The sequence below is a fragment of the Micromesistius poutassou genome (assembly GCF_964030765.1).
Source record: "Micromesistius poutassou genome assembly, chromosome: 11".
NCBI lineage: Eukaryota > Metazoa > Chordata > Actinopteri > Gadiformes > Gadidae > Micromesistius > Micromesistius poutassou.
In genome coordinates, this window is record NC_140281.1 from 11,585,634 (window position 1) to 11,608,133 (window position 22,500).

Sequence of the window (22,500 nt, forward strand, 5' to 3'; positions counted from 1 at the left end):
GTGTGTATGTGTGTGTGTGCGTGCGTTCGGCGGGGGGGGTGTGGATTATTGTGCAATCTTTGGCAAACAGAAAATCAACAAGGCTGTGATGTCATGTCCCAACTGGAGGAAGCTGGAGGCCGTATTGGAACCAAGCATTGGGGGGGGGGGGGGGGAGGGGGGGTTGAAACAAAAGACAAAGAAAGAAAAGGCAGAAGGAAGGAAGGAAGGCAGGCTGTGAAGTCCTTCTCCAGCCCCTGAACTTTGTTCCGCGTCTGAAACACAACCTCCGCGGCCCACCGACCAGGCTTCTTTCTCTCTCTTCAGCACCGATTGTCCTTGACCACCCCTCCCCTCCCAACCTTTATGCTGGTGCACTCTCTCCACATCCTAAACAGCCTCAAACTCCCCCATCATACGCGTTTCTGTGACGCTTATCCACCAGCTCCACGATCCGGACTCAAACAGACACTTGCATCCGTGTCTCCAGGACGGCCCAGACCAGAAAATCAATTACCGAGGACGGAGCAAGCACCTCCTGTGGTTTTTTCCCTTCCCCGCCCTTCCCTTTCAAGCCATGTTTCATCACACCGTGCTGCTCACCGTGTGCAGGGACAGAGCTCTGGAATGCAAGGCATGCCTTGCGTTCTGGGCAGCAGCAGCGACGGCAGCAGCAGCAGCAGCACTAGAATCAAACCCCTGCTGGATAATTAACTTCAGCGGACCCTGAATGTGTTTAGCAGGCCTCTCTCCTCCGACTCCCCCGCCTATCTCCCTGCGCTTTGAGAACAACACAGACAAGGGATCCACGAGTGAAGGAAGACAGTGAGACAGAGAAGGATGGGGAGGAAGAGAGAGGGCGAGAGAGAGGGAGAGAGAGAGATGGGAAGGGAGAGAGGAGAAGACAGACAGAGGGATGGTGTTCTTAAGTAAAGATAGAGACAGAGAGTAAAAGGAGAAAGACAGAAGGTGAGAGGGGTCACCGGTGTACAATCTGTGCACAGCGAGAGCGGAAAGTAACAGCCGCGAGTTGCTTTTTCCCCCTCGCTCCTGTCAGTTCTACTCATCCAACATTTCATCAGTACCTCGACACTTGAGCGATGCACAATTTGACTAATAGGCTTCGACAGCAGCCGCCCCCCTTCCCACCCACATCCCAAACTCACTTCATCCCTGGACAAAAGTACCAGTAGACAATCACGCAACAGTAAGTTTTTTTTCCGCCTCTCTCCTCTTTATCTCACACAGGTGATGTCAGATAAAGCAAAAATATATATTTGAGAATGCATCAGCTTCCTCTCCAGGAACCTGGCCACATGAACACAAACACACGAACAGCCACTGCATATTAGTCAAAGCCGGAACAGAGGGGAGAGTAACAGGTACAAAGGGGTTGTGAAGCTGTCACTTTGGGTGGTGAGAGTGGCAGAGCAAGCAAAGTCCTTAAGTTATCTGTCCTTTGACAGTAAATGAGGTGTGATTCCTGTTTTGTTACAGAGTGTTCTATTCAGATAAAGTCACTTGTGCGAGGGGACGAAGCCTTCAGAAGGGGATTTTTATATTTATACAAATGCCAGATTACACGTGGCAATTTGAAAGCTTTACAGAGCCTTTTCTAACAACGTCAGTTTCTGGAAAAGCTGTTTTAGTCTTTACTAGTTTGTGTTCGCTGTTGGCCAATGACGTGCCTACAGATCACCGGTTCCAGCGACATGATTGGTCGACACAAAAATATAAAACAAAAGAAACTCGTCTGCTCTTCGATTTTACATTATAAATCTGAAGTGTAATTTGTGAGACTAGAGTCTGGCTGACCAGATTGTGGTGTAAAGTGTTATTTGTGAGACCACAGTGAGACAGACTGGGTGTCCATGTGTTGACAGGGTCCACAGCTTAGTCCAGCTCCCCTGCTGCCTTCCAGGAGCCAAACTGTCCTTAAAAGAATGGTGCATACTCATTAGCGCTCGCACACTACAAACACCTCTTTGTGCATTGTTTTTCGTAATTTATTTTATGACAAAACCCCAATACGACGGGATATTTAAAGACTCAAACCGTAACGAAAGAAAGAGAAAAAGGAGGAGAAGCATAGTTTTGGGTTATTGTTTTTGGATTGGCTTCTCCATTAACATTCAACCTCTTTCCTCGCACTTTTCGAATTTCACCCTGGGGTGACCAGCGGCGCAGCTAAAGAGACGCACCCGCGCGAGCCGCTCGCCTCACGCCAGTAAAAGTGTCGGACTCCGTTAGTGCACTCATTAGAGAAAGCAGGGGGTGCCGTACGCCGCCCTCTTTATAACTTCCAGGCAGAACGTGGAGCCCATCACGCGTGGTCTGGGGCGGAGGTGTCCAGCACCCGGGTGTACGCTGAAGTTCAGCCCCGTCCAAGTGACCTCTGCCTCACCCCTGCCCCCCTCCTCCCTCGTCTGTCTCCCTCACAGCAACTATCACCGGGCCCTTACTGGAAGAGCTGGTGATGGAAAACAATGGTGAAATGTGGCAAACCGTAGGCCCTACATATTTTAGAATACATAAATACAAATATGGCCCCATTTGAATGTGATGGGGAGAACGGGGGAGATTGGACAGCTTTTAAGCCCTCAACAGACCACATCGAGACATTCTGTTCCACCGTAGCATCCTTTGCCGTTGAGTGATTAACGCCGAGCCTGCACCTTACCGTAAGTTCTGTGTGTCGGATTACCTTGCAACAGACATTGACCCCAGACTACAGACCAAAAAAACCACACCTCAACGAGGATATCGACGGATCACTTTGTCAGTGCAAATAAACATATCCGCTTCAAAGAACATAAGGGCCTCACGTCAAATGTAAAATATATTTTCGTTGGCTCCGAGGACTGGCACTTAAGTAGCAGAGTACCTAAAAGAGATAAGCATCTCAATTTGGGGCTTGACACCCATTTCTCTAACACGTCCAACAGTCGCCGTGTTTTAAAGTACGGCGGGCTGGCTAGACGTTCATTAGCGCTGTCGTTATCGACCCCTGCTTCTAAAACAAACAAGCTGCAGACCTTAAAAAGAAAAGCCCTCCATGGCGTTGCAAACGAGACGCGTTCTCCCCGTTGTTCCTCCATCAGATGTGTGTGTGGAAAGAACGCAAGGGGCTGGAGCCAAGACCCAGGCCAAGCTGAGCCCAGGCCAAGCTGAGCCCAGGCCAAGGTGGCTCTCGCATGGAAAACCCTGCATGGCTTCTTCGCTGCTCAAATGGACCACTAGGAAATAAAAAGCTCTGCGTCCCTCTCCAGGTCATAACGTTTCCAACGGACAGCCCAAGAGGTGGACGGAAACAGACGAGCGAGAGAGAGAGAGAGAGAGAGAGAGAGAGAGAGAGAGAGAGAGAGAGAGAGAGAGAGAGAGAGAGACAACAGAAGGAGAAAATGAAAAGGGGGGAATTAAGAGTTTCTCCACAGGAATCCGCGAGAGACCGTGTGAGCTTTGGAGAAGACGAAGGGAGCAGGAGTGGAGGGGAATGGGGAAGGTGAGGTGACATAAAGCAGACCCATCCTCCGCTTCCCTCTGCTTTGTTAGGTGTGAAATTGTCCACAGTCTGTCGAGGAAATTGTAGCGGTCAATTGAAAGTATTTACATTAGCGTGAAAGGGTCGGTGGGGGCGGGTTGGCTCAGAATCCCCGGCCTGAACGAGGCTGTGAAAGCTGGCCGGCTAATGGGATGACTAATTAGCAACACGGCTGATGAAGGCCATACACCGCGTGACACGCTCCATCCACCAAGGCCCTGGTCAATCATACTAGCAAATATCATGGAGAGAGAGAGAGAGAGAGAGAGAGAGAGAGAGAGAGAGAGAGAGAGAGAGAGAGAGAGAGAGAGAGAGAAGGGGGGGGAGAGACAGAGACAGAGAGAGAGAAAGAGAGAGAGAGAGTAGAAAACTATGGCCAGACATCCACAGTGTTCAGAATGTACGTGTGCAGAAATTGCAGGACGGAGCTCAGCTCATTCCATGAATGCGTCCCATTCCTTGACAAATGGAAATACATTTGGAGTGCACTGAGGAATGTGATTCACTCAATTTGTTCTGGTGACACTCTTGACATTTTCTGACACAAACAACTAAAAAACGTTTTGTAAAGTAGTGGAACTTATGAAATTCCGTAGAAAAAAAAAAAAGGTTGGCACGGTGAAATAGTTTGCTCTCTGTCTCTGTTGCACCTGGCGAAGTAAAAATTGTTCCACCGTTCACAGGCGACGTTCTTCACTCTTGCCACAAACTCTGGACGAGGAACCCTCCCAATTGATTCTCAAGAGCTTGCTGTGCGTCAAGCGGGTCTTTGGGATGGCGTGCATACCTGCTCGCCCGGAGCCCGGGGGCTCTTCAAATGAGATGAGGAGAGAACAGCTAGCGAGGTGTGCCACTGAGGAGAGAGAGCGGGACATGTGGACGGTTTACATGCGGCCCCCATGCACCCGCAGTGTGTGTGTGTGTGTGTGTGTGTGTGTGTGTGGTCACTCCTAGAGGGTACTGGGTTCATGGGATGGGATGGCAAGGCTCACGACACCTGGGAGTTCTATGGTTCAGGTCCTTTGCGAGGGAGTGTGTGGCCATGATGGAATGTGTGTGTGGGGGGGGGGGGGAGGTGTACATTTAAGCAATAGATCACGACAGGCTGTGGAATGTCCTCATTATACCACAGTTAAGGGGCGTTGCTCGTTAAGGGGCGACCCCCTTAACGAGCACATTTCACAGACAGAAGTGATCTATTGCTTTTATAAAACGGTTACGTAAGTATGGCGAAATGAAAGTCATAGACATCCTCAATTTTGAAAAAGCGAGAAAGTCGGAAAAGCATTATTTTTAACAAATACAAAAAAGTAGTCCCTCCTGGCTGCCTGCAAAGTGTACGGCGGTTGCTATGCAACACACTGTAGCGTCCTTCAGAGAGAAGGCTAGGCTAGAGACGGTAGCTTGGTTCGCCGGCAATTTAGCCTACTATCGAGTTCACTCACCGTGTGCCTATTGCTTTACAACATTTCTACCCTCTCCAGCAATCAACATATTTTTAGGGTTCAGTGACCTATGCTATTGCTTTTATATATAAATAAACAACAGTTAGAGTTAGGCACGGAGTGATACTGAACTCTGTAAACTGAACAGGCGTCATAGCTGTGTGTATACGCTCAATATACAACAGTTAGGAACAAATCAGATTGCTTGATTTAAGCCACCAGTTTTATAATGTAATATATAGCCTCCCCCAATAAGGCTAAAGATTAATGTATAGCCCTGCCCCCGCCCCCCCCCCCCACACACACACACACACACACACACACACACACACACACACACACACACACACACACACACACACACACACACACACACACACACACACACACACACACACACACACACACACACACAAAGGAGAACTCTTGGCCTCTTGGACCGCCACCGCCATGGCAGTGGGAGGTGAACGCCAACATTGGAAATTTAAAACGGAGGCTTTATAAAATACAGTGGCAGGGTTTTGGAAATGTCCTGGCCCCCCACCCCTGACTTTTTTATTGCTCACTTGTGGAAACAAACGTGTACACACCGATTCACACATGTGTACATGCTGCACACAGACACACACACACCCACCCACACCCACATCCACACACACACACACACACACACACACACACACACACACACACACCACTCACCGACGAAGACCACCAGCCTGTGTCTAGCTCCGCTGGGCCGGCAGTAGGGGGCGACCTCCTCGTAGGTGGGCACGTCGGCCATGTCGTACAGTTCGCTCTTCTTGCACTCGTACATCGACTTGTTGGTCTTCTTGTTCCTGCGGCTGAGGCGGAAGCTTCTTCTGAACCCAGCTGAAGCAGGGGATGGGAGAGAGACGGAAACAGAGAGACACAAGAGACAAGAGAGAGAGAGAAAAGGGGGAAAGAGCGACAGACAGACAGACAGACAGACAGACAGACAAATAATTTAATTCACAACTGCAACTGAAAAAAACGTGCGACATCGTGAGGCCAAATTAGAAGTGTGTTTTGGCCTATTACATATGGTGTATACGTCTGTCTACCATTTCACTTCCAACTGTGACTGAGTGTGCACACATAGGCCCAACAACTGTGTCTCTCTTCAATTTATGGCCGTCTCAGCGTTTTTTTGGCCAGCCAGTGGATGGCTTAATTTCTGATACATTATACTTTTTTGGAGAGCTACATCTCTTTTTCTTTTTATAGCTAAAGCTCCCAAGAATGCAAATTGATGCATAATCCCTAAAATATGAATAAATGCCGTCTCTCTCGTATAAACATGGAAGCGTCTTAAAGACTGAAGGGTAAAGGCATGAAGTCATCGCGGTGGGTCCTCCTAACACTGTGGTCGTGTTTTATATGCTTTTCTAGAGGCTGGTTGGTTTTTCCTTATTGTTTGGTTTAGATGAAAACAGGGCTTCAGAGTGTCTTGTTCTGTGAGGTTGATACAGTGGTCACTGTCAGAGGTTAAATAGAGACCCAAATCACGTCAGCACTCGGGTTGCACTGGGACTCGCTTCCTAGCAGATGGCTGGAATCAGCTGTTAGCCGACCACCTCGGCATGTTCACGGTTCTCTCCTTTGACGAGGGCAAGGTTAGTGTGCATGGTTCAAGTGTGTTTCACGAGGAATTTCCTTCAGGATGAATCGACTGTTTTTAAAGGCCACCTGCACAGTATGGCTGTACGTCCAATCAGGGAGATTTGCACGGGGTCAGCCTCTGACGCTTGACGACAGTATCAAACCGAAAGCCTCCATTGAGGAGCCATACCCTATATTAAAGACAGCTGCGGTTGTATTCCCTTAAAAAATTAAAATTAAAATCCAATATTTCCCTGAAAACCATATCATCAACCATATCTTATCGAATACTATTTTCTCTTCCCTTTCCTTTTCCTTCATATTCGTGCCATTCCTCATGGATTTCAAGCGAGTGAGAATAGCAGGGAGAAGGGAGGCGGGAGGTGGAAAGGGTAAGGAGAGTATTAAAGCTTATGAGCCCTGTTCTTAATACTTTCCACAACACAGTCAAAACCACTGGAGATCCGTGCAGATGTGCAGCGAGGACGACCGCATTCCTTCCCCGGCTCCCTCTCGTTCTAACGGTCACATAATAAGAGGGGCAGATCCACGCTGAGCTGCATATGAAACAGGCCGTAAGTCATCATCACTGCAGCGAGGAGAATACTGACGCATGTCTATCTGCATACGAGCAGCGCCTGTGTGCACGCCGGTGTGCAACAGCGGAGTGTGTACGTCTCTCACTGTGCGTTCACCGTATTATACACAACTGCCGCGCACGTGCCTTCAAGTACTAGATATTGTGTTACATTGAACGTTTAGAGCAGACTTTGTTCCATTGTGGGCACGTTGTGGCTTGTGTTGACTGTGCCATTTCTCCTGTGGTGAATCCACTCGCTTAGCACCGCTCTGAACTCCCCAGTCCCCCCCCCGCCCACCCACCCACCCAAGGAGCATTACCCTCCACCACACAGTGGAAAACATACAGCACTCGGATGCAAGCCAGTCTTCCTCTGGGGCACCGAAATGTACCATAGACCGTGACCAATATGGGCACCGAAATGTACCATAGACCGTGACCAATATCCTGAATCGCTGACATCACCACCAGTGAACAAATAGAGATGGTATTCATGTGATGCCACACCATGTGGAATACGACTTTCAAGCCACAAACATTACATGGTTTAATGGTGGTTTGTGATAACGGAAAGAAAAAACTTGATTAACAATTAGCGAATGCTTACTCGAATATATACAATTTCACCTGGAGCGAAAGGTTACAGTGTTTTATTGGCTCTGGCCTGGCTAAGATGGGGGTGATGGGGGTCCTCTGCAGCTTCCCTTTAGGGAGAAAGGGTTTCATAACTGCATGGAGACGCAGCTCCTCAGCACCCATCACGGCGCCTGGCTTGACTGGGCCTGGCACTGCACGGAGCCCTTCGCCATGACTTAAGACCCCTTGGACAGCTCCATCAGAATGAGGGGGTGCATTCACCCATTCCATGTGGCAAGGGGCTAAATTATTGTACATCAACCAGCTCTACCCCTCCCACTCCCCACATACAATTCCCTGATGCCTCAAAAAGCAGCACAATCTCATATCCAGCTAACCAACTGAGACAGAATTAGTCCAGAGGGATGGAAATTATTTCAAACCAGAATTAAGGACCCGACTCGGCTAGGCCCAAGTACTACAAAGGCTCAGAGTCCTGAAAAACCTCAGCCCTGCTGGAACGGCAGCATGTTTGCATAGTCTGTCTGACATTAGGTTTCTTTTCCAAGTGCAGGGATGACTGCAATGAAAAGGAACGCTGGATATGTGTGGCACTGAGACCCAGAGTGACAAGGAACTATTTTAAGAGCTCAGTGGATGTTGACCGTAGACCTTCGAAGGGTTCTGCTGTGCCGCGCGGTGTCTTGCTCTAGAGTGCAGAGATTGACATGGAACTTTGGACGTCAGAAGAAAGTTTTCCTTTCTAAGAGTCCCACACATACAAACACACTTCTCCGCACACACACACGCCACACCTAATAGGCTGCACCAAGCCACGGAGGGCTGTTAGCCAGTATTGCAACTGTACCCTTCAATATACACAGATGCACACACGCACACAGGCACGCACGCACGCACACACGCACACACGCACACACGCACACACACACACACACGCCTGGACATTGCGAGTGCATGTCAAAACACACACTTTCATTTTCCAGTGAAATCATTTCTTACAGCCACGTAGGATATTCAGCATGTGTGCAAAGAAATCTCCCTAAGGCCAGCATCCCTGAGAGGGACTACTGGATCTACAACATGATTACAGGCTAATGCCTCGACACCCTCAGCACCCACAGATACACGCATGCGCACACACACACACACACACACACACACACAGCAAGAGACAAATAAGATTCAAGGTAAAAAAAACTGATGCAAAAATTAATTGCCAAATTAAATAACTATTCAATGCATGAAATTGCCTAAAGGCATCCGAAAGTGGAGAAACCTGAGAACAAGGAAGAGGCCAGGTCCTCCAGGCGTCACACGTGGGCGATCAGCGAAATGACCAGGGACCAAGGGATAAAGGATGACGGCCATTTTCCCCTACAATTAAACCTCATTATGTGCCGCGAAGGGGGGGAAATCGGTGAAAAAAAAAGAAAAGGAAAGAAAAAAAAAATTGAAATATAACCCCACCTGGGCCGGAGCACCCAGTACACCACGGGGCCCGGGGGCATGAGGCTGGGGGTCCGTGATGACAGCTCCAGTGCCATCCAGGTTTTCCTAATGGGGCGGGCCCCCGAGTTCTCCTCACAACTAATGGAGACGACGTCTTGGGTATTAAGTGGGCATGGCAGCCCTGGATTAAGTGAGCATTACGCCCTCGGCTCCGTGCCGCACGCTGTGGTTTAGAGCAGTGCCGCTTAGCCCCGTTGCGGGCACTCAATGTGGGAAGCATTACCCACCATCTCGCAGACCTGCGCACCCCCGTCCCGCTACCGCCGCGTGTCTGGCTGGCGTCTCGAAGAGGGCACGTGGAGGGAGGCTGCGGATGAAGAGGAGGAGGTTTTCCACACTGTCGGCCATCAATACCACAACAGGGAGGAAGGATGTGTTTTTGCTCACACCAACCAAAATATATGAAAAAGCCTGAGGCCAGAGATGGGATTTCACTCCAACCGAAGGGTTCACAGCATTCCTTATGACCAGTTGAAATGCAATGGTGCGAGGACATCGACAGAGTCTTGACCAATCAATCAAATAAATACCTAAAAAAGAAAGCTAAAAGCACAATTTCAAAGTGCCCTAGGGTATTCGCCTTTTGAAAATGCAGGGAGAAGAGAGAAGGGGAGTGGGCGTATCAAGACAGGTGTGTCCTTCAAGTGCACCTATTGGCAGGGTCCACGCGGATATTGCAGCTCAGAGGATTCTGTGAAAAGCATTATGGGTAGTAAAGTGGCCATCTGAGGCTGTTCCATTGAACCCCGCAGTAAAAGGCATCCAACTTCTACAACAAAAAAAATGCTTCCGGAGAACTAGAGTCTAACACAACTGCCTACAACCTACACATTTCTCAGAGGCCAAGAATTCTGGGCTGATATTTTATGTGTCACGCCATGAACACATTTCCTTCAAATCTCTTTTCAAGAACTTGTACACGTGCATGTTTTCAAGAATAGGAAATAATATGATAAGCTGTGCTTAAGGAAAAAGTGGCTAAACAATGGTATGCATTACTTTCGTGTCTATCCACGGCCTGTCCATGTTGACAGAAGTTAACAGTGTTTTCGTCAGAGAACCGACAATGACGGTAGTTTCCATGGACGAGCTCTATTCCTTTGGAAAGCATACCCGACCCAAGTGTCAAAGTCTTAAACCATTGAGCTATGCTCAAAACCCATCGGCCTCAAAAGATTTGTTTGCGTTTGAGACCTATTTGTTTTTCCCACTCCATGTTATTCCAGGGCTCTCTAAAGACGAGACATTCCCTGGAATGAAACACTGCCGGATGCCCCAAACCCTTGGTGAAAAAACAAATGGCAAAGTAGAAAAACAAATAGGATAATAGATGACCACTTCTCTCGTCTGCTGCAGTCCCTTGGTGCCTTGTGCCTAGAAGATGATTGCTCCTCTGTTTGTCTCATCAAACTGATGTTCACAAAAAAAGGAGAGAGAGAGAAAAATGCTGTAGAGCAGAAGCACAGCCCACTTAGATCCAGCGCTCTTTTCTTTTATCGTTTTCATCCACGGCAACAAAGGGTGCACACACACAGATCCTTCAGGAACAGGTCAGGGATGGGGATCCTGCCCAGGTATGAGCACACATGGGGACAGAACCTGGAAGCTTTTGGCGGGAAAAACAGCCTAGCTACTGTTCTTTACTGCTGCATGTGTCACTTAAATTGTACACCAGAACTGGTTTGTTTGGTTTGGTAAACCTCAGACAGAACACCTGCAAAACTATTGCAAATGTAGACGGCAGAAAACTATTTGCCATTTCAACATCTATCCGATCAATCTTTTAAAAAAAGTGAATCTGTTTGGAGACTAGTGGGGGGAAAATATCAGAATTTCTTTTTTTAATGCTCTTATTATTGGATTTCGGAAATTGACAACCGATGATCCTGACGACAGATAAAATAAACTCGTTTTGGAAATGGAGCATATTTCTTTAACTTTTTTTGGTTTATAACACGTCTTCATCCATTTTTCCACAACTCGACTGTAATTGGATTGTGCGACACTGATTTCTTTCCCAGACCCCTTTTTTCATCCATTTTGGTATTTCTTGCTTGAGCACCATCTGACCATCCATCAAACTATGTGTGCATCTTCCCATGTGGCTGTTTGGTGGTGTTTTTTTTTTTTTAGGCGTCCAGCGTCTTTGACAATTAAGATAGCAGCACGAGATGCCAGCGTGCCTACGCAGTCGCACAGTATCGAGTTTCTCTTGTCGGGACTCGAGCTACAACATATTGACGGGTCCCAGGGAAAACTTGTCTGTTTGTATTTCTACAAGAAGAAGGAACGGACCCCGGAGTGTCAGCATCACTATGAAATCTCTTTAATTCTCTGGCACAAGATGCTTCTGTCTGGTGGGGCCGGCTGAAAAGGCATTTCGGGACATCGCATTCTGCCTGAGCTTGGCTCTACTTCCTGATCGTGGATCTCAAATCAAGCTGCATCTCTATGCTTAAGATTCCCCGTCACAAGCCAAATTCCGCTGGAGGACTGTCTTGGCAGTGAACGTCCTCAGAGTTGCATCACAGACAGAGGTATGAAGGGAAAACAATCCAGAGACTGAAGACGACAACTGCCTCCTCCATCACAACGCCTCCTCCATCTCCCTGTGCAACCTCAGTAGCATTGAAAAGGCATCTGTCGCTTCTCCGGGATCCAACTGCACGGGTCGGCCCAGCTCTAAATCATACCACCACATCCAACAGCATGAAAAGCCATTAAATTAGTACACTTGTAGAGAAGTTTTTATAACTGTGGTGTTTGTTCTCCGCCTTCTCCTCCACGCCGATGTTCTGCCTGTCCCTGTCAGCTCAGCATAGTGCTGGGCTGGGAAAAAGAATTGGTTAAGGTTGGTGACCTTTCCCAATTGATCTGTCCTCAAGCACAGGAAAGCGATAAAAAGATTTGGTTGAGGAAAAACCTGGCTCGTTGTCTGTTCTTGTATGTATGTTTACCAGATTTTAGATGTACTGTGACATTTGAGTTGCAATAGCGTGCAGTGCACTCGGAGGAGCCAGAGGCCAGCTCCCCTTGTGACCTCCTTACTAGGGCACATAAGGTGAAAGCGAAAACATAGAAAGAAGGTCAGAGCAGGGTAGAGCGAGAGCAAGTAACAAGGACCGTAATCCGTTAAATGAGATAGGGGAGGAAGGGAGGGTTAAAGAGAAACCAGATATTTTGTGGAAGCCAGTCATGATGGCCTGCGGTCCTCTGAAGGATACTGTGCCTTATGATTACTCGGTAAAATGACAGTGGTAATAAAAACAAGACAGGGGACATTCTCTGTAGAAAACAGGGATTTTGAACCGCTAGCATTAAGAAGATCTGTGAGAAGCGGAGCGAGCTTTGGCAATTGCTATTAGGGTACAACCAGGACCACATCAACATGGTTGAGCTTTGGCCGGACATCGAGAAAAAAGCGTGGAAAATCAGCGGCCGCACCGAGCCATTTCTTTCCAGCATCATTCTCATAAAAGGCCTTCAGCGGAGGCAGAACAGGATAAATACTAGATTTCCTAAATCCTTGATATGGCCTGTCCAACCAGTGAACTCAGACAAGGATGGGAATAGAAATAATGTACTGTAGTTTAGTGTCGCCGTTCGTTACAGACCTGCTTTTGGAATTTTACTAGAGTTGCCAAGGTGCATAACTTCTGTACTGTAACAGTTAGTAAAACAGACATTACCTATGTAGAATAAAACGATTCTCTACGATAGATGCAAAAAAATGCTAACCCTAATGTTGCCAAAACTAACCTGTTGGAGTTGAAGATTAAGGTGGAAGAAAGACAGAAAGAGAAAATGTATATTCAAAAGAGTATCTAGACAACATGGGTCTTCGCAGTCAGTCGACGGCTCATCTACGGCAGGAGACAGAGGACAAAAGGAATATAAGACAAGATCTCTCACCTAAGTGGAGTCCGCTACTAAAGTCAGCATCCTCTGGTGATGAGAAGTGAGAGAAAGAGAAAGAGAAAAAGAGAGAGAGAGATCGGCAAACACCAAGAGAGTTGCACATTGTCATGTTAAAAGTGTGCAGTCAGAAATGACGAGCCAACTCACTTTAACTAAAGATTGGTTAATATGACAAAATGTACTTATTGTAAGTCTCTTTGGATAAAAGCGTCTGCTAAATGCCCTAAATGTAAATGTTAATAGTAAATAATAATTAACACAATTGAAGAGATTATTGCAATCAAAATAGGTATATTTGATTTTATATTTTGATAGAACTTGTGGCAATGGAATTTAAACGGTTGCACTTTGGTGGCGCAGTTTGCAGTTTCATGGTTATTTCAAGCATTCATTTTCTTTAACACTGCCACCATATTGGGTACCTGAACACAGAGTAGAGAAGTTTGAAGGCTTGCAAAAAGCACTTTTTTGTAGATTGATATTTTTAGATATCTTGGAGTTGGCAGGGACGTTAAACTGAAACTGTGACATCTTGAGGAGAAAGAGTCAGCGGGGTATATAATCTAACAGATGTCCATAAAACTATAATAAATCTGCTTTCACATGTTAAACATGCCACTACATACTTTGTAGAAATATAATGGCTGGGTTGCTCAAGAAATCATCGTGTCGAAATTCTCCTTTCTTGCTACCACAGCTTTTTTAAAAGGTGTATGTTTGGTACCCAAGATGGCGCCCTCCCTGCATGTGTTTACACTTTGAGGTGTGAGTTAGTAACGGTTGACTCGAGGTTAGGCAAGGTAGAGGAGCCAGATGGATCTCTATCGCATGCTGGATGAATAGAAGACTGTATGAAAGTAATAAGGGAGCCGGTGCAATTCTATGGCAATAGGAACCACAGCAAGCTAACATTTGATGGATCTCCAGTTTTAGTGTGGAGTGACACACTCCAATTCCTATTGACTCTGTTGTGGAAAGTCAGACCAGACTTATGCTTGTGGTAAAAGTAACAGAACATAGAGAGAGGGAGTAGGGAAGTGTATACTGATACTAGTTGTAAAACTAAACTAAACTAAAACTAAATAAACTAAGTTTGAAGTTGTTCTATCAGGAACACATCTAGCCAATGGGAATACAAAGACAGACAAGTAATACCTTCAGTGTCCGCAGCTGTGAGTGCAGTCGCAGCAAAAATATGAACATTAATCCAAGTTAGAAACGAGATGATGGGTTTAAAGAGGGTACATTGGAAGATGATGGAATAAGAGAAAAAACCTACCAAACTCAACTGCCACATCAGCTTTGAAAGGCAAAGGAACAAAGAAAAACACAAAAGTTAATATCTTGACAACATCACAGATCATACTTGGCTATCTCCAACCACGCAGTTGACAACATTGGACGACAGAGGTAAGGGCCTGCATACTAAATCAAAACAGATGATGACCATACTGTTTCCATTTTACACACTACACTACTAGCCTTCTACTGGTGCTCGTTGCGGTCTGATTGTTAATGTCACTACTTTGTCACTCACTACAAGGAAATCAATGTCCATTTGGCAAGGGATGAGCAAGTACGCATTGTTACCCAGTGACACACAGTCTGTGTTGCATGCCTTAGATACATCTGCAGCCACTATAACAGAGAGAAGAGAGAAGTTGAGATCCAGCTCAATTGAACCGTGCACATATTAGCAAAGGGCTCTGGGTCTATTATGAATATTAATCAACATACTAACATAACCGTTATGTATAATATGGACACTCAAACAAAAAACAAATCAGTAAAACAAACAAAAACAGCCAACAATAAACACTTGATTTAATACACATTTGAACTGTGTGTGTAATTATTATACTGCATAATGTAAATACACAACTTGAATACATTCAGCACTAAGTGATTCCAGTGGGATGGCAGCTGAAAACGTGTGTGTCTGTGTGTGTGTGTGCGTGCGTATATGAACACACTTGACGTGAGGCACAGTGAACAGTTGGAGACACTTAAAAGGTGCTTCCTTTGCTTCATCTCTTCCAAGTCTGCCAAAAAGAATTGAATCACAACATAACAAAACACAACCATCTTCTCCTCTCCGGCAGGGCCATGGGGTTTGGCTCACCAACCTTTCTGCTCTTTTCCCAAGACGCATCCCAGCCCACTGACATGTCACATGGCAGCTCATGATAATGGCTAGTCATAACAGCAGTTGTGAAATATCACAGCTACATTTTTTTTTTTTCTTTTGCATTTAATTCATTTTTCGCTGAAGAGGGCAGTTTAAAAGGCGAGAAGTGAAGGGTCTGCTTCTGAAGCCTCTACTCTTTCCCCTTAAGTGGGGTGAAAAATGTGTATCTGGTGCGTTTATCGTGTCATTTTGTCTCTGGTCTAGCTTGTTTTCACAGGGTTATTCCTTCTGCCACCGCCCCGCTCCCATTGTAATGTGACGGTTTAAGTACTGCCAGATCCCGAAGCTCACGACTGGAAGTACAATGGCGGTAGGCGGGTAAACGCACGCTACAAAGAGAGAGAAGGAGGAATGCGTGGAGATAAAGACTCCAAAGTGGAAACATCGAGGGGAATGAGAGCCAGGGACAGTAGATGGGCATGGATAGAGAGGTATCTGCGGTCCTTCTTAAATCGCTGCCCTTACACACTCGGGGAAGGCTTTCATCTGGCATTTATCTGCATACACAAAAAAGTAGCGTAATGGTCTTGTAACGTGGTTCAACAACATTCCCCGTCCAATAAAACATCATGTGATAACGCTCTTCAGAATGTAAAGGGAGATGCCATCCTGGAACATTGAAACTGTAGAAAGGCCTCTTTTGCTTATTTCTATAATATAAAATTTATATATATATATATATATATATATATATATATATATAAAACCCTTCTGGTTAGTATCGGCATATTTGGATGACCAAGATGTAATTTATCAACGGAGCGTACAGTTTTTGCTCTTAGCCAAAGTGTCGACCAAGAGCCCTGTGCAACATCACAGAGAGAGTGATCGACTGTTAGGAGATGAGTGGGAAAGAGAGGCTCGGGAGAGAGATTGAAGACATTTTTTTTTTTTTTACAGAACTTCGGTCGAGGTGTGCATGTGTGTAAACGAGCGTTGAGTGGTGGTTGTAGCGGCCATGTTTCCACACGGACCAGGACACTGCGGGCCGCGTTGCCTGCAATTCTCCAAGCCTTAGGGTACGATGCGTACACCTCATCTGTTTTCCTTAATGGCAGGGGGAAAGCCTTTGGAACGACCCCCCCACCTCCCAGTCAACACCCTGTGAATGAGTCGATGGATCATGGGCTGACGTCAGACCCCCGCAGTGGGCCAGCAGACAAACACTCTCCTTGCGAGAAGCGCTTTGCACCCCATCTGTATTCCTTCATTTCAAAGGGGAAATAGATCCTTCTATATACATCCTCGGGACTTCAATGGGGATGCTCGTTAGGGCCCCAGTCTAGACAAAGGGAGAATGGATGACCAGCAGTGCTCCCCATTAGAATCCAGCCCCCTATTTAAAAACGGGAGACTTCATATTGTAAAGTTTGTCCACTGAAATGAAAACGAGGTATATTAATATGTTTATCTGTCCCCGAGGTGCCATCTGGGGCCTTGCTTCCCCGAGACTCCAGTGTAATGTTTCCCTCCGAATACGGCTGCCCTCCTAAATCAGCATCATTCCGTGTCTGTGAGCGTTTAACTCGGGAGAAATGAAATGGACAGAAGGATTGAGCACGGGGGCCCGAGTTCAGGGCCACTTAAGACCAATCACAGGGTGCCGCTTGGAAGACGTTCAGCTCTGTGCCGGAGAAAGAGAGCGAGACAGGGAGCAAAAGAAAGAGAAAGAGAGAGCGAGAGACCTTGTGGAAAGAGAGAGGGAGGGAGAGAGAGAGGGAGGGAGAGAGGAAGATAGTAACCCTGCAGAGAGAGAGAGAGAGAAGGGAGAGAGAAGGTAACCCTGTGGAGAGGGGAGAGACAAAGGGAGATGTGTAGACAGACAGAGCTCAATGTGAGCTGGTAAATGCGTCCCCGTGTTTGTTGCGTTCCCAGAGGAGAAGAAGAGTCTGTCAGTCTGTCACAAGACGTTGTGCTAGACGGCCCAGGGAGACGGGTGGGATGTTCATGTAAACGAGGGGGATCTGGAAGACAGGCACACTTTGATTGGAGGAGGTTGATTTTAAAAGGGAGGCAAGCAGGCAGAAAGGCTTGTTTCATAGGCTGATAAAGAGAAGGGGGGAAAAAAACTCCAGACCATATTTTTTGCCGCAGCGCGAGACGATTGTCAAAATGATAGGATGTGTGACTGATGCTGCTCCGAGTGTTTTGGTAAGCTTGGATCCATCGAGGAGTTAATCGAGGGAGTGAGGGAGAGAGAGAGCTGGAAGGAAAGTGATTATTTATGTCCCGTTAAAGGTTAGGAATAAACAGACGCAGTGAGGCAGACCCTCTCCGGGGTCGACCTCGTTCCAGTGAACAGAGCTCTAAGCGGGGGAGACGGAGAGAGGGGACCCCACAACTCACAATTAGGTCATGGTTTATGACCTCAGGGCCCAGAGAACGACAAGTTGAGTGTGGCTGATCCTGGTCTCCATCTCTCGCTCACTTTCGCTAACTCTGTCTCCCTCTTTCTGCCTCCCTCTCTTTCTATTGTTCTCTGTCCATCTCTTTCTCTCTCTGTCTCCCTCTCTGTCTCTCTCTCTCTAGTGTTCTTTCTCCCTCTCTGTCTCTCCCCCCTTACTGGCCCAGCCACCAGTGCGCAGCGGGGTCGCATTTGCTACTGAATGTGACCCTCCAATGTTTCTACCTCCATCTCCACTTACCTCTCTCCCTCATTTTTCCTCCCTCCCTCTCTCCCTCTCTCGCTCTCTCCCCCTGGCTAGTCCTTCACACAGGTCTGCTGCTCTCCACTATTCTCATTTAAAACTGCCTCTCCTCGCCATCACTTCTATTCCCTGCACTCATCGCTTATAACCAACATTGGTCCAACTTTTCCTCCTTTTTTTGCAAGTTTTCTCCTCTACACTGGGAATATCAGGTGAACGTGTGTGTGTGAGTGTGTGTGCGTGTGTGTGTGTGTGTGTGTGCAGTTTGGCGTGAACCAAAAAAATGGACTGTTATCATTTGACCAGTAAGTCATTCATTCACACTCTCAGGGGAGCGGTGTCAGGGGAGTTCCTGCGTCCCACCACTGGCGCTACACACACACACACACACACACACACACACACACAGGTGTGCACGCAGGCCCATATTTACGGCGCGCAGCGCGGCGTGACATCGGCGCGGTACCGGCGGCGCGGCGGTGCAGACTTATGTCGGGCGGGAACGGCGGCGGCTCCGCGGCCCCTGCTACATTTTACACCTGCCCTCGGTGCACCGGCGGGGCCCCTGCAGGTCCCATAACTCACCAGAGGAACTGGGCCATTAAAGGAGAGGCAGGGAGGGAAACAGTGAGGCACTGTCTACCCCCAAAACATTTGAGCTTTTTTGTGCCGCAGTGGGCTATTTTTGGCTGTCCTTTCCCATGCATGCCACTATGCGGTCGAACACAACTAGGAAATGACAGTATCCATTATTTCCTCCGGGGCTGGAGGAGTCTCGGGCAGCAGTAGGAGTTTAATGGTGGGTCAGTTGCGCCGAGTTGTGCGTGTGAGTGTGTGTGTATTTGTGAAGGAGGGAGAGAGAGAGGGAGAGAGAGACTAAATGAATGGTCTGATGCCGTGCTGAAGGAGAATGAAAACAAAACTTTTGTTGCTCAAATTGTTTAAACTAGTGACTTAACTTAAAGTAGGCCGAGTCTTTTTGCTGAAAATGAATTCACCAGGGTTAAAGAAAGTCAATGGGCTGGACCAGAGCAGGTCTTCGCCAAACACACATTCGCACGTGTTCAGGGTCCATTGTAGGAATCTAGAGAACAAACGCTGTCACATCTGCTTCTGTCGGGCCTGAAAGAGATCTATAAAGTCTTTGAGGCCCACCACTGTATACAGCTTGTGCAACAGTTTGTGTGCTAGTCAGTGTGATTGACAGGGAGAGTAAAGCAAGAGCGGGTTCACATAGCAGGGGGTAGCATGATATCTCGCACAGAGTCAATGAAAGGGCAGAGGGGAAAATCTTTGCTGTGTAGAAGTGTGTGTTGGGGCTGGGGTTGTGGTGGTGACAGGGGCTTTACAGGAGTACAGCATTAATAATAATTATCACTCCCTGATACGTCGTTGACGTCTGAGATGTTTAATGTGCTTCTCTACTAAACACTCAAGACAAGGATGTCACAATGATCGGACGGTGACCCTTTGTCTGTGACACAGGAGAGGTTGTAAACTGATGTTACTAAACTACACCGGCTTGTGTGGGGACAAGCCAAAGTGAATTAGTACAATTGACTTTGCAAGATCCGTACAACCTCGATTAAAAATGTGAATGCAAGAACACTAAATAAAAGTATTTCAAAGGTGCATCCGGCGTCTCCGTCCTGACATACGTGAGGTCAGCTCCGGGACTGTGCTCCTGTTCTGCAACGCAACATTTTTGTTTTCCCTGCACAGCCCGCCCGGCCCCACGGGGGGGCTGCGCTACGTGACCTCCTTGTGTTCACACACAATAAAACATATTAATGTAGCCCACAGGAGTGCGACGTGGCCAGAGTGTGAGAGAGAGAGAGAGAGAGAGAGAGAGAGAGAGAGAGAGAGAGAGAGAGAGAGAGAGAGAGAGAGAGAGAGAGAGAGAGAGGTGTCAGATGGTTATTGACGATACTCAAAACTCCCCTCCCCAGGACCACAATCAGGTCATTAATCCATTGTTAGCAGGACCACCTCATTGTGCTCCCTCTCTCCCTTTAGTTCTCCATCTCTCCCTCGCTCTCTCCCCCTCAAACACACATGACCTTAGGGGAGGATAAAAGTGGGTGACAAATAGACATATAGACAGAAGAAAACAATTACAAACTGGTGAGAAAAGATCTCCACGTTGAAATGATTGTACCAGCCTACTGTAAAGGTAAACAAACACCTGCTTTGAACAGCCTACTTCTAAACCCTCCCCAAATCTCCCCCCTAGATAAAACGTTTTCCACAATTCTACCTTTATATCAATGTATTAAAAATGATTTATTGTGCCCAAAGTGTTCTGTGTTTATTTCTCTCTTTACCCTCTTTACCCGCACTTGTGCACTCCATTCACATTTACGGTGTAATTGTGTGCGTGCACACACACACATACAGGCAAACACACGCACAAAAACACGCATAATGCTTACACATTCGTCGAGTGGAGGCCTTTCGGGATGGCAGTGGTGTGGCTGGCCGTTGCAGTGCAAATCTTCTGGAAACGGAGAGAGAGAGAGAGAGAGAGAGAGAGAGAGAGAGAGAGAGAGAGAGAGAGAGAGAGAGAGAGAGGAGGGTGGTGAGTGAGTGACATTAAAGCCATCAGCTTTCACGACCGCAGAGGGAATAATAAACACTTTGGGCTACGATGGGGGGGCAAAATACGTTCTTCAATGTCGTACACTATTTGCAGTCTCCCTTGCTTGAAAAAGAGAAAGAGGAAAAAAAACAACATGACAAATACGCGCACGTTACGCATGACGGAGGTGTGTGAGGAAAGGAGGAAGGGAGGGAGAGGAGAACGAGACGGATAGACGAGCAAATTGCTCCCCTTAGATGGATTGTGCCAGGATGGCGTGCCCACCACCCCCCCCCCCCCCCATCCACACACACACACACCCCCACAATCTCCCCCAGTGCTGAGTCACACATCAATAAACGTAGGCCGTCCGTCTTGGCATGTCACCACCGTGTGATTTTTCCGTGCGCTCTCCCCCAATGTCCATCCTGAAAACGGTACCAGAGCCACCAGTGTTGGGGCATGACTCACAGCGGGCCAGACCAGCCCGAAAAACTCAGGATACTTTGGCCCGGCGCAATGCACATATTTGTAGCGTGAAAAAGGGGTAGAGAGAAGAGAGTGAGCGAGATGGTGAAATAGGGACATTCACATGGATCTTAACATATGTATGTGGATGTGTCCGGTTACTCTGACGCATTCAGGTCTTACTACGATGTCATGGGAAAGACGGCTTTCTGCTCGGTGATGCGAAAGGGAATGCTCTGAGTTTCAGCGTTGTGATGAGGTGGAAATTGGGAAAGAAGGAGGAAAGAAGTGAGAAAATAAATATATAATAATTCATTTCATAATAATGGGTAATGGTTACAGGCTGCAGTAAGAGCACTGGGGCTAGTGAGTTGAGAATGTGGGCTACAGGGCATGTACATCGGAACGAATCAAGGGATTTTTTGTTGGCCATTTTGTGATGACCGAGAGAGAGGTGTAGTCATGTAAAATCCTAAATGAATGTAAATATATCGTAACCTAGGCTAATCAAAAGTTTGTTCTGCCATATGTCCCATGAGAAACGCTGTGAGCCATTTCAAACACAACGTCTCCCCATAATGATGATCAAACACCTTCACTACCAATAACATTCCTTAAGTCCTACGCCTTGCGATGTGATGTAGCGATGGACAAGCCCTACAGGTGTATGTCGGCAGGGTGACAGTGTAGCGGTGGGTCACCTCTCCTGGAACTGCTTGGAGGGCACCAGGCCGGCCCGGGGGTTGGTGTCCCCCTCGTAGCGGGCCTGCCACCAGGTGGCGTCCTCCTGGCTCATGATCTGCAGGATGCAGCCCTTCTTGAAGGCCAGCCCCGCCTCCTTACATGGGATGGCCTTGTCCTCCCGGGGGTCGTAGTCAAACAGGGCCCTCACGAACATCTGGACGCACCACAGAGATGGTGGAGAGAGAGAGAGAGAGAGAGAGAGAGAGAGAGAGAGAGAGAGAGAGAGAGAGAGAGAGAGAGAGAGAGAGAGAGGCAATGAGTGTGAGAGAAAGAGAGATTAACACAGAGATAGAAAGAAACATACATAGACCGAGAAAAAGAAAGGGACAGAGACGGAGACAGAGAGAGAGTGGAAGAGAGAGAGCGAGAAAGACGGCGAGAGACAGAGCGAGGGGAGAGATGGGGGTGAGGTCTTTGAGCAGAGAGGAAAATGCAACGCTTGGGTGATGATTACGTAACTCTCCCCGTGTGTGTGTGTGTGTGTGTGTGTGTGTGTATGCGTGTGTCTACATCGAGGTGAAGTGTCAGCACACGTCACCGTCGGGCCGGAGAACAACAACGAGAACACAGTCTGCGCTCCGCCGTCGCCTAATGCGATTAGCGGAGGAAAGGTCACCGCAATCAGCAGCTAACGACCTGCTGACACTCTCCTCTCCCTCTCTCTCTCCCTCTCTCTCATCAT

At 47.5% G+C, this 22,500-nt stretch overlaps 1 protein-coding gene across 1 annotated transcript in view; it reads right to left on the bottom strand.

Moving 5' to 3' along the window:
* Nucleotides 1-22,500, bottom strand: part of mpp7a (MAGUK p55 scaffold protein 7a) — a 113,698-nt gene that overhangs the window by 10,038 nt on the left and 81,160 nt on the right. The window contains 5 exon segments of the mRNA XM_084475184.1: nt 583-759; nt 4,308-4,373; nt 5,606-5,838; nt 20,461-20,525; nt 21,776-21,972. Coding sequence (XP_084331310.1) covers nt 583-759; nt 4,308-4,373; nt 5,606-5,838; nt 20,461-20,525; nt 21,776-21,972 — 738 coding nt within the window.